Below are 12407 nucleotides of genomic sequence, written 5' to 3' on the forward strand. Positions count from 1 at the left end.
ACCTGCAGGCGACAGGCTTTCCGACTTGAAGTCGGTGGAGCTCCGCTGATGCTTGGCCTGAGCTGTGAGGTCCATGCTCTGTGGCTCATGGGGGGCTCCTGCTGGGACCCAGAGGTCGCCACTGAAGGTAGTGCATTGTCTCCTCCCACGACGCCTCCCCTGTGCTGACTGCTCGCTTCTCTGCCCCAGGGGACCATCAGCGTCGGCATCGATGCCACTGACCTCTTCGATCGCTATGAGGAGGAGTACGAAGATGTGTCCGGCAGTGGCTTTCCGCAGATTGAAATTAACAAGATGCACATATCCCAGTCCATCGAGGTACAGCGCACAGGCGCCCTGAGTGCAGTGGCTGGGTTAACGAGGGAGTCCTCCCGGGTTTTCTCGCCTTTATTTAGGAAAGGATTCAGTGAGCCCCTGAGAAAAGAGAGCTGTAGCCCCAGCCTGTGTGTGACTGTAGCCCCAGTGCCGGCAGAAGCTGGGGATCTCCAGGGGCCTCTCTTTGGTCTAAGGGCTCAGGGCGTTCTGTCTGGAAGTGCAGTGGCCTGGGAGCCAAGGTCATGGTGGTTCTGGGGGTGAGCAGACCTCGTGGGCAGTTCCAGGGACCGGTCCACACTCTTCCGTGCTGAAAACACAGTATTCAGCGGAGCCCTGGCAGCACTGAAATGTCGTGTGTCTGCCCACTGTTTGGATGTGGCAGTGCCAGGCCAGTCTACTGAGGGTACAGTGGGTCTCTGCTTCTCATCTCATTTGTTCTCAAGCGCATCAGCCCAGAACCTGAAGGCCTAGCTCAGTCGGCAGGGCCACGGGAAGGCACAGAGCAGGCTGCTGCCGTGGCCACGCTGAAGGCCAGCGCCGAGCTCGCTGCCTCCCTGGTTTTTGACATTTGCCCATTACCGCTTTTACAAGCCGTGACCTTGGGGGCCACATGCTGTTCAAATGGCGAGGAGGGGAGAAGGGAAGCCTCCCTGCACCCCTGACAGTGGGGTCGCCTGCACTGGGCCTTGCTCTTACGAGGCGTTAGGCTAGTTCCTGGGCTACTGCCCTGGGCACTCCCTGTTGCTTGGACTCCTCTGTCACCAGCACCTGTCATTTCCTAGGCGCCCTTGACAGCAACGGACACAGCCATCCTCTCCGGAAGCCTCTCGACCCAGAATGGGAACGGAGGGGGTTCCATTAACTTCGCGCTCAGACGGGTCACCTCTGCGAAGGGATGGGGAGAGGTGAGCACGTCAGCTGGTGGGCCATGTCCGTCCCAGAGACTGACTTTTGAACATTTACACTAAAAGCTGACCCTCCGATGACCTAGGCTGGCCTTATCGCTGTACAGGGTACCAGGTGTCAAACTTAACAAGGTAACTTCCCAAGAGAAAAACGTCTCCGATCCGAGAGGGAACCCCGACTGCCGAACAGCTCAGAGTCAGGCCGAAGCAGCAGATTCCCGGAGACGCCCACTTCCAGAAAGCGAACCTCTGGAACTCGGCGGCTTTGTTCCCTTTAAGCAAAACCTGTAGGCTAGTTCGTTTCCCACACAGTCAGAAGGCAGTGCCTGGTCCACTGGTTGCAGTCATTTAACAGCCAGCTCCACCGAGCAAATTGAACGGCACCAAATTAACATTGAAGAGTTGCCTTGAAAGTCACCCGGTCTAGTAAATGAGGCAGCCAGGGCTGGCAGCTTCCAGGCTGTGCGTCAGAACCGCTCATGGGTCTAACGCCAGGCCTCTGAGAACCATCGCCAGTCACCCGAGACCTGTGGGTGGCGAAGCTGAGCGGAATGGAAATGCGGATGGCCCTGCGAGGGCGGGGAGGACCCCACCGGACTGCACAGCAGGCGCTCTGCAGACACGGGGCTGGTCTCCCCTGCCTCCCTCAGCTGGGGGGAGGGCAAAATGCAGATGGCCCTGCGAGGGCGGGGAGGACCCCACCAGACTGCACAGCAGGCGCTCTGCAGACACGGGGCGGTCTCCCCTGCCTCCCTCAGCTGGGGGGAGGGCGGAGCGGGTTCCCCTGGAGGGAGGGGCTCCTTTCTGAAACACGCCTCAGTGGACAGGCATCTCCGTCTGGCAGAGGCCAGGGTGGGACAGTGAGTCTGCAGCCCCTGCCTTGGGAGCCCTGCCGAGGCCCGTGCACGGCATCGGGTGGAGGAATCGCAGCGGTGCCGGCCTGAGACCTGGGCTGCTGCTGGGGATGAACCAGCTCTAACGCTTCTCTCTTTCCTTTTCTGAACAGTTAGAATTTGGAGCTGGGGATCTGCAGGGGCCTCTCTTTGGTCTAAAGCTGTTCCGTAACCTCACGCCCAGATGGTAAATATACAGAGATTAACCCTCTTTGAGGCCTGTGTGGATTGGAGAACAGAGGCTATGTGATCTCTTTGTCAAGGTCATCTGGATTTGCCGGCTGCCCTGCGGGTCACTAGGCAGGCGCTGAGGCTGGGCGAGTAGGGTGCACAGAGCCCTGGTGGGCCTGCTCTGCCCGGTGGTCTGCAGTCCTCTGGGGCTGTGAGGACCCCAAGACTGGGGAGAGGTGCCTTCATAGGGACATTGGTTAGCGCCTGGCACATTCATGAGCTCAGGCACCATTTCTTTGTCCCCGAGAATGAGGGTAAAGCTCTGAAAGCAGCCCCGTGAGCAGTGGAGCTCGGGAGACCCCTGTCTGGAGCAAAGGCGCCAGAGCTTTGAGCCCTGGGCCCCTGGTGTCACATTTAAACTCCCTCCCTGTCCCTCTGGAGCAGCAGGGGTGTCCTCATCGCGCTCACTCGGGGGTACTGTGAGCTCAGATGAGGATGGAGGGGAAGGTAAACTAGCTCTTTCCTCGGTGGTGACGTAGCTCCAGGAGGCCTGGGATGGGAGCTCGCTCCAATGGGGCGGTGACGGCCACACTGCAGGAGAGACCGGCCCTGCTCTGGGCTCTGTAGTGAAAGCAGCTCTGCAGGTCCGTCCCACACGGAGGGGAAGGGGAGTGGGAGCTAGAGGAGTCACCCAGGGCAGGAGAAGAGCACAGTGTGGGAAGATGGGCGCGGCCTGGGCAGAGAACGCAGGGAGGGGCTCCAGGCTCCCGATAGCCTATCAGTATAACCCGGCTTCCCCCACCTCTGCTCTAGGACTTGGACCAGGGTCTGGGAAGGGACAGGATTCATACTTTTGTTAACGTAAAAAATCATTGAAACCTGTAAAGAATTTTTGTGAGTTTGTTTGAGCCAAACTGTCACCATATGCCGGGAAGCAGAACCTCAACGAATTGAGATAATGCGCCGGAGAATGGCAGGTTACATCCGTATTTATACATTGCAGTCAAAGGAGGGGCGTAGGTGGGTTTCATGAAATCCATTGGTGATAGACTAGAGCCAGCAAAGTGGGCTTGGGATTGGATAAAAAGTAAAATGATAGACACATGCTTAGGTGGGTGCAGGAACAATTAACATGATAATGAAGGAATTTGTGGCATTTGTCCTGGTGTCCAGCACATTAGGTTGTGCCCCAAGGGGTCCAGAAAAGGGGAAGTTACAAGTGACCCAGACATTTCAAGGGTGTGTTTAAAAAGACACATAGGCTTAGTTAGGGTAAAGGTTGACCTTGTCAGTGAAGATACCGGCCTAGGCTATAACTACCCACCATCACTGCTTTTGTTAAAGTGTAATTTCAGACCATCCTTTGTGGTGACTGTAGGTCTCTGAGTTTGCAAAACTGCCACGCAGGCCTCCCCTGAGCTTGTCAGGTCAGCATGTGGTCCCTTCGGTCCACACTTTAACCAGAGCATCGGGCGAGCAGTGTCTATGTGCATGTCTGCATGGCCCCGGCCTCGTCTGCCTAGGGTTGTCACCTCTGCCCCAACCCCCCATTTGAGCGAGCAGAGCAGTGCGTTCTGAAGATCGGACACGTGAGGAGACACTTGAAGAAAATCCATCGGCCATTTCTAGTTGAGCCTCCAGATGTGCACAGAGTGGGCACCAGGGTCTGGGGCTGGTTTTGCAGGTGTGGAAACGCCAGCACAGCCTCCAGGTCAGCAGACCTGAACGGAGATTCGTAAGGAGGACCCTGGGTCGTCAGTGTGCAGGGTCCGCTCTGAGGGCGCCCTCATCCCAGCTCAGCCTCCCTGTGAGTCCAATGAGTGATCAGAAGTACGTTGTGTGGAATCGGCCCTAGAAAGGCAGCCATGTCTACGGAGGTTCGCGGTCTCTCCCAGGGTCTGTCTGTCTCTAGGACGTGCTGGGTGAAGATAAACAGGGTCTCGCTCTGTATATTTTGGTTCTTTTAAATGTCACTGTGTCCTCTGTCTTCAAGTCCAGAGGTGACTTCTCTCTCCCTGCTTACTCCCCGGTGGACTAAAGCAGGAAACGTAGCCTGTGGGCGTGACGTGAGGTTAGTTTGGGCCTGAGGAGGGCAGAGCTCAGTCACGTGGCTGTGGGGAGCCATGGAAGTCTGAGAGGACCGAGTGTGACCAGTTGCCACATTTGTTATTTTAATGGAAAAAGGGACGCCTCAGCTTGGGAAGAAGAGAGACACTAAATTTAGGCAATCTAGGGCCTGCGGCTGGCTGCGAAGGCACCCTGTTTGCTCCCCCTTGGAACACCTTCAGTCAAATGGTGTGAATTCCTTTGCGTCGGACATGAAATACCCCTTTTTAACCAGAAGGTGGGGCTGGCTCCCTGGGAGCAAGCTGCAGAGGCCTTTCCTGGAATGGCGTGCTGTGCGGGGCGCTGGCCTGAGCCGCAGCCTGCACCACACTGTCATTGTGACACTGGGGAGATCGCAGGAACCGGACTCCTGTGTGTGTCAGTCAGCCTGTGGGAAAGCTGGTTTCGTTATCCGTCGTGCAGCTTAAAATCACAGGACCTATGGAGGACACTGAGGGAGGGCTCGGGCACCAGCTCCCAAGTAGCTTCAGTCCGTGGGCGGCCGTCAGCATCCCGTGGGCAGGCTTTGCATGCCTGGCCCCCCGACATTCCGGCTGAATTGGTCTGGGTGGGCTCGGGGCAGTGGTTCTCAAACTGCTGCAGTGAGTCACCTGCAGCTTTGAACACTCCACCCAGAACACCTGGCAGGAGACTCGAGGTGAGGCTGGTGTGCGGCCTCCCAGGCAATTCTGACTTGCGTGGGCCTGGCTCCCTGGCTGGGAGCAGGCGTCAGTGCCTCTCTGGGGGCTGAAGGGGGAATGGGGGGGTGGGGGGTGTAGACCAGCAGGGTGACAGCGGGAAGATTCCATTGAGTCGCCCTCTGTCTCCCTCTTACAATAGAGGCTCGGCCTCCTGCTCTCCGTGCCGGGGGCTGGCCCGGGGTCATGGGCATGCCATGAGCGGGGTCTTAGCAGGGAGGAAGGGGCTGGGAACAGCTGAGAGCCGGCGTCATCCAAGCCCTTTCTGTCTGTCCGTGTGTCGTCGTCGTCCCCCCCCGCCCCCAGCTTTGTGACGACCAACTGTGCGCTGCAGTTTTCGTCCCGGGGGATCCGGCCTGGCCTCACCACTGTCCTGGCTCGGAACCTGGACAAGAACACCGTGGGCTACCTGCAGTGGCGGTGGGGCATCCAGTCGGCCATGAACACGAGCATCGTCCGGGACACCAAAACCAGCCACCTGACCGTGGCCCTGCAGGTGAGGCGCGTCCGCCCGCTCCCTCAGCCCCGCTCCCTCAGCATGCCCCTGGCAGCCCTGCCCGAATCTGACCACCCTGGGGAGCTCGGGGGCGGGTCCTGGTCACTCCCTCTCGGGGGCTGAAATGCTGCTGTTCTCAGGTTCCCAGGGTAGCTGTGTCCAGTATCCTAAAGCGGGGGGGAGGGGGACACCCCAGGTGGGCAGGTGACCCAGAGCAGAGCTGTGCACTCAGATGCCACTTCGGCTGGGCAGGGAGGTGAGACAGGCTGCCCCTCAGAGGCAGCTCTCACCAGCTGCTGCCATGCAGGCTCGGTGCTAGAAGTTGTTCTCATGAGAAGGCAGGAAAGGGGGTTCATGTGAAATCTCCTTGTGTGAATATTGGCTCCGGGTACATTTTCCCGCCTCGTGGGGCTGCCAGGGGGTGGCCCTGCCGGAAGAGCCTGCCCGCCATGTGTGCCCAGCGGCCAGTCAAGGGTAGTGCCCTCCTGGCCACAGGTCCCAGCCACTGGCCATAGTCGCCAACCTTTCGGACCTCACAAACCACCTGTGATCTGCGGACCACCGGTTGGCGCACTCCTTTGCCCTGATTAGCTATCAGCACAAATTCCAGGACGATGATCAGACTCGCGTGAAAGGCTCCGTGAAGTGAGTGCTGGCCCCTGACCCGGAGCCTGCCCACGGGGTCTGCATGGGGAGCTGGTTGGGGGAAGAGCCCGCTCTGTCCACCTGTCACATGTGACATTCTCAAGCGCCTCCTACCGAGAGGCGGTGGGACTCACTCCTGTGGGGGCCCAGGGGTTGAACTGTGACGACCAACTGTCCTGGCCTGGTTCTGTCCGCTCCCTGTGGGTGGTGGCAGGGCGGGCTGCGGGTGCGGGACCCACCCTGTTGTGATGACAGTGCCGTCTGCGCCCTCAGGGCAGGCTTCTTCGGGACGGTGGTGGAGTACGGGGCCGAGAGGAAGATCTCCAGGCACAGCGTGCTGGGGGCCACTGTCAGCATCGGCGTCCCACAGGGCGTGTCTCTCAAAGTCAAGTAAGTGGACTCGGGTACCTGTGACCACAGGTCACCTGGCTTCTGTGCTCACTGGGCTCTACCCGTGAGGGATGGAACGGATTTCACTTGCTAATGTTCTCAAAGGAGCGGTTGCCCCTTCTGTCTTTGGTGTTGAAGCAGATGTCAGGGAGCCCATGACCTGCCTTCAGTTAGTGAGGTCCGGCTTCCACGTCTGCGCCTCTTGCTGCCCCTGCCTCCCTGGCGGCCTGGACACCTGGCCGGGTGCCGGCTCCGTGCCCCCCTCACCGACACCACACGCGCCTCCAACGTCCTCGGCAGCCCAGGCAGCGGCGGTTGTCCCTCTACACCGGCCCTTCCTGCCCCTCTGCTGCCTCTGGCTCTACCTGGCCAGTTGCTTCTGATCACAGGCCTGAGAAATGGCACCTCGCACTGCCCTCCTGTGTGTGACTGTGAGTGACTGGGAACCCTGATCGGCCTTCACACAGACACGGGCTGTTACAGTGTAAGGCCGCGGAGGCCGCCCTTCTGCGTAAGCCCAGGCACTGCCCCCGTGGGGGCAAAAGCCAGCGTCCTGGGCTCCTGCGACCCCCCGTCTGGCTGATAAGTACTTCACTTTTCAAAGAACCAGATTGTGGCTTTGCTCATTTTCTCTACTGTTGGCCTGTTTTCTGATTCACTGGTTTCTGATTTTATTTCCTTTCTACTTATTTTGGTTTGATTGGCTCTTCTTTTCCCATCTTTTTAAGGTCAAGCCTTAGAGTATTAATTTCAGACTTCTCTTTTGTTGTTAATCCTCACATATTTTCATTGACTTTTTTTTTAGAGAGACTGGAAGGGAGGGAGGGAAGAAGGGAGACACACCAATGTGAGAGGCGTCCATGCTGACGCTGCGTCAGTCGTGTGCTTTCGATTGCTGTGCAGCATCACGTTGTGTAGATGTCCGCAGTCGGTCTGTCCATCAGTTTGGAGATGTTTCCATTGGCTCAGTGATGAGCATGATTCCCCGTCAAGGGCACATGCCCGGACTCCGGGCTCCATCCCTAGTGTTGAGGGGCGTGCAGGAGGCAGCCAGTCAGTGATTCTCTCTCATCATTGATGTTTCTATCCCTTCCTCTCTGAAATCAATACAAATAGATATTCTTTAAAAAGACGTTTCCATTGTGTACAGTTTTGATGACTACAGAGCCCGTACAGGCATTCACGCTCGGTTTTGTAGGACAGTGAGTTTGATTTCTCGTGGGCGAACAGGCCTCTGGGAGGTGTGCGCTTACCTTACAGCAGAGTGCCGGCCTCCTCCGGAGCGGAGCTTTTTTTTTTTTATTTTTTTAAATATATTTTATTGATTTTTTACAGAGAGGAAGGGAGAGAGATAGAGAGTTAGGAACATCGATGAGAGAGAAACATCGATCAGCTGCCTCCTGCACATCTCCCACTGGGGATGTGCCCGCAACCCAGGTACATGCCCTTGACCGGAATCGAACCGGGGACCCCTCAGTCCGCAGGCCGACGCTCTATCCACCGAGCCAAACCGGTTTCGGCCGGAGCGGAGCTTTTACTTCACTCTCCCAGCAGCAGCGCCAGCGTTCCAGTTGTTCCGCGTCCTCACTGGCCTTTGGATACGGTCTGCATTTTGCATGCCTGAACACTTAATTTTTAAGTGTTCTTTTTCTGGAGCTACTTTTATTTTTGAAGGGTGTTGTCCTGGACATGGAATCAGGGTTTTCTCTCAGCACTCGAAAGGTGATGTTCTGCTTGTCTCCTGGCCTCCGTGTCTCCGATGGAATCGTTCACCATTGGGACCTGCGTATAATGTCTGTTTTCCTGGCTCCTGCACTTTTGTTTTGCTTGTTTTTCAGCAGTTTGACTGCCATGTACTCGGTGCGGCTTTGTTGTGTCTGTGCTGCTTGGGCTTTGGTAAACCTTACGCATTTGTAAACTTAGGTGCTACATCAGATTTGGTGTTTTTAGGCCATTAAGTCTGCAAATGCTTATTCCTGCCTCGTTCTCTCTGCTCTTTGGGCCCTAATCACTTGTGTATTAGATCTCTCTCTTTCTCTCTCTTTTTTTTTTAAATATATTTTTATTGATTTTTTTACAGAGAGGAAGGGAGAGAGATAGAGAGCCAGAAACATCGATGAGAGAGAAACATATCCAAGAGAGCGGCCATCGCTCCTCACTTCTTTTTGTTTTTGGCAATCCTCACACAAGGATATTTTGAGGATATTTTTTCCATTGATTCTCTTTTTTTAAGAGAGTGGAAGGGAGGGGAAGAGAGAGAGAGAGAAACATTTGGTGTGAAAGAGCCACATTGATTGGTTGCCTCCTGCCCGTGCCCCAACAGGGGCTGGGGATCAAACCTGCGACCCTTCCGTCCGCAGGCCAGTGCTCTATCCACTGAGCCACACCGGCGAGAGCTGTATTAGATCTCCTGCTGTTCCCGGGGGTTCCTGAGCCTCTGCCCATTTGGCTTCGGTCCTTTCTCTCTTTGTTCCGCCCACTGAATAGTTTCTGTTGGTCCATTTACAAGGACACTGGCTCTTCTCCTCCACTGGAGTCCGCTGTTGGGCCCAGGAGCCGCCCAGTGAATGTGGATGCTGTGAGCGTAGTTAAAACCTAAACCCTCACCTGTGCCCGAGCTGGTTTGGCTCAGTGGATAGAGCGGCGGCCTGCAGACTGCAGGGTCTCAGGTCCAGTTCCACTCAAGGGCCGTGTGCGGGAGGCAACCAGTGTTAGCCAGTCAGGTGGTACGGATGGGAGGTGCCCTCAGGCTAAAGCTGGGGGACAGGAAACCGGCTCCATTCTCCCAGCGCCAGCCTCTTTTGCCCTCTGGTACCTGACCGTCTACCTGAGGGATGATCGGCCCAGTGAGAGCTGCTCAGCCGTGGCTGGAAGCAGAACTCCTTAGCTTGCTCACTTCGGGTGTCTGCACACACTCGGACCGGTGCACTGAGGACTGAGATGTGGCGCTGTCCCCAGGACACCGGGAAGAGTGTCCACTCCTGCCTCCTAAGGCCACACCTGCTCTGGTCAAGCGTTAGTCTGTGGCTTTGCCCTTGAGGTCAGCAGGCGCTGGCTTCCTTCTGTCACATCCACCAAGTCCCGCAGCTAAGCTTTGGACGGGGGTCCAGCACAGGAGAGGGGCTCCTCCCACCTGGCGTTCGGGGTCTCAGAGGCTCTCTCCCTGGGGCTGAGACCCCGTACCTTCCCTGGAAACCTGACTCACCTTCCACGTGCTGTTTTGTTTTTGTTTTCAGGTTAAATAGGGCCAGTCAGACTTACTTCTTCCCTATTCATTTGACGGATCAGCTTCTTCCCAGCGCCGTGTTCTACGCCACCGTGGGGCCCCTCGTGGTCTACTTCGCTATGCACCGTCTCATCATCAAGCCATACCTCAGGGCTCAGAAGGAGAGGTGAGTTTCAGATGCGTCACGGGGACGTCACTAAACAACTCTGTGCCTCAGTTTCCTCGACTTTCCAATGGAGATGATACTAACAGGACCCACCCCACATTTCTATCAGGAAAAATATTTAATATGTGCAAAATGTTTAGCATGGGTCCAAAATAAGTCGTCAGTGAGTGATAGCTATTCTAGAAGTGCTGTTCTTATCCTTCGTCATTCATTCCTACTTTCAGAAAGGACTAGATGGTTTACAAAATTGTTGAGACTTTAAACCAGGGGTTGGGAACGTCTAGCCCGCAGGCCATGCAAGGCCCTCGAAATCACTTGGTCTGGCCTGCCAAGGCTTTAAAGGTGCCTTCATCAGGGAGGTCAGGGTCCTGACTTCCCAGGAGGCTTGAGGCTGAAACAGCATGTGCTGGGTCGAGGCTTCTAACGGGACAGGTGTGTGCTGCCCGGGGCCCCAGAGCGTGGCCGAGGGGAGCGTGTATATATGGATCTGAAGGCGTGTGCGCGTCCTTCCCAGAATGTCATGTGCTAATCCCCGAAGGTTGGCGTCTCCTGTGATGCACCTGCTCTGACCTCCCACGTCTCTGAGTCACTTCAGCTGAGTCTTCTCTCCACGGGGACTGGCAGTGGGTTTCCCGTCCGCTCCGGCAAGGAGGCGGGGAGCCATCCGGGGACACGGCGAAAGCTGCACGGGCCTCTGACTAACAGATTTGCCTGAGATTGTCTTGGAAATATTTTTAAAGTTCTAGGACTAGGAATGCAGTAAGATCACAGACTGTTTGCTGGGCACAGGTCCAGCGAGGGGTAACACCACGCTAATGTGTGGCTGTGTTTTTGTCGCATAAGGGAATTGGAAAAGCAGAGGGAAAACACAGCTACCGACATCCTGCAGAAGAAGCAAGAGGCAGAGGCTGCGGTGAGTGCCGTCGGTCCCCCGACGTCCTTCTGCTCGGCGTGCTCTGAGCGCTGCGTGCAGCACGCTCTCTCCTCTGGCCTCCGGGCCCCGGGTCCTTCCCCCGGCCTCAGTCCTCAGGCCTGGGGCTCGGGCTGCTTCCCGCCGCTGCACTCGCCCTGCAGTCCTTATATCGCCACTGGCGTGTGCTTCCGGGAGCTGCAGGCCCAGGTCCAAGGGTGAGACTTGTAGCAGGTGTTGTTGTCACGTGGTGGGTGGTGCCCCCGCTCCCTTCCCCTCACGTGACTTGTTTTACGTGACGTCACAGAGCCGTCCAGGATAAGTGACCGCACCGCTTGGTCCCTGTGGACAGGGGAGGCTGTGTCTCTGAACAGAGGCGGGGCCCGGCGATGGCCCTGATGGCCGCCTGCCCCGTTCTTTGCAGGTTCGGTTGATGCAGGAATCTGTCCGAAGAATAATCGAGGCAGAAGAATCCAGAATGGGTGAGAAGGCACGGCCGCTCCTGGGACAGGGTGGGCGAGGGGGATCTCAAAGGAGCATCCCGCTCCTGCAGGCCAGCTGCGGGTGTCAGCCGGCCCCTCCCCCCATACACTCTGACTGAACCCGTCCTCAGGCCTCATCATCGTCAACGCCTGGTACGGGAAGTTCGTCAACGACAAGAGCAGGAAGAGTGAGAAGGTGAAGGTGATCGACGTGACGGTGCCCCTGCAGTGCCTGGTGAAGGACTCGAAGCTCATCCTCACAGAGGCCTCCAAGGTACAGCGCCAGCCCCACAGGACTGACAGGCTTCTGGGGACAGTGGCCACTGGGAACGGCCATATGGCCATTTCATCGCCTCAGAGACCTGCCCAATCTCATACCCAAGTTATGTCCACGTTGGAGCAATTTACTTCACGCTTTCATCCATCCATTCACTCAGCAAGTACTTACTAAGCACCTACTATGTGCCAGTCACAATAGCAAACAAAACCCCGCTGCTCCCTGTCAGGGGCGCCCAGCATTTTCGGTCTCCCTCCTTTCCCCGGCGCATTTCCTTGGCCTTTCCCTCTCCTGAGCTCCAAGGGCCCTTCCTTTGCTTCTGTCACGTGTTTCCTGAGCCTAGGCCATACCTCTGTGCTTTCTAAATGAGCTTTCTCTTAGAATTTGAAAAACAAAACAAAGTGTCCATCCTGCCTTCGTGGAGCCTGCCTGCTGCTCACTGCTTGCCTCGTGCCAGAGGCGTGTGCGGTCACCAGCACAGCCGAAGCTCACGCTGGAGCCTGGGGTGTGGACAACGAAATTGAATTAAAGTTCAGATTCACACCCTGGCCTGCGTGCACAGTGGTTAGGGCATCAGCCAGCACACCGGAGGGTCGTGGGTTTGATTCTCGGTGAAGAGCACGGACCTGGGTTGCAGATTCAATAATTAGTCCTGGTCCTGATCAGGGTGTGTCATTGGGAGGCAACCAATCGATGTGTCTCTCTCATATTGATGTTCTCTCTCTCT

At 56.7% G+C, this 12407-nt stretch overlaps 1 protein-coding gene across 1 annotated transcript in view; it reads left to right on the forward strand.

Annotated features, from left to right (window-relative positions):
* Positions 1–12407, forward strand: part of DNAJC11 (DnaJ heat shock protein family (Hsp40) member C11) — a 49017-nt gene that overhangs the window by 35278 nt on the left and 1332 nt on the right. Inside the window, 10 exon segments of the mRNA XM_006766822.1 lie at positions 190–318; positions 1098–1220; positions 2227–2300; positions 5395–5586; positions 6146–6229; positions 6503–6619; positions 9856–10011; positions 10855–10924; positions 11346–11403; positions 11535–11677. Of these exon segments, the coding sequence (XP_006766885.1) occupies positions 190–318; positions 1098–1220; positions 2227–2300; positions 5395–5586; positions 6146–6229; positions 6503–6619; positions 9856–10011; positions 10855–10924; positions 11346–11403; positions 11535–11677 (1146 nt within the window).

The sequence above is a fragment of the Myotis davidii genome, unplaced genomic scaffold, assembly GCF_000327345.1.
Source record: "Myotis davidii unplaced genomic scaffold, ASM32734v1 scaffold299, whole genome shotgun sequence".
NCBI classification, from domain to species: domain Eukaryota; kingdom Metazoa; phylum Chordata; class Mammalia; order Chiroptera; family Vespertilionidae; genus Myotis; species Myotis davidii.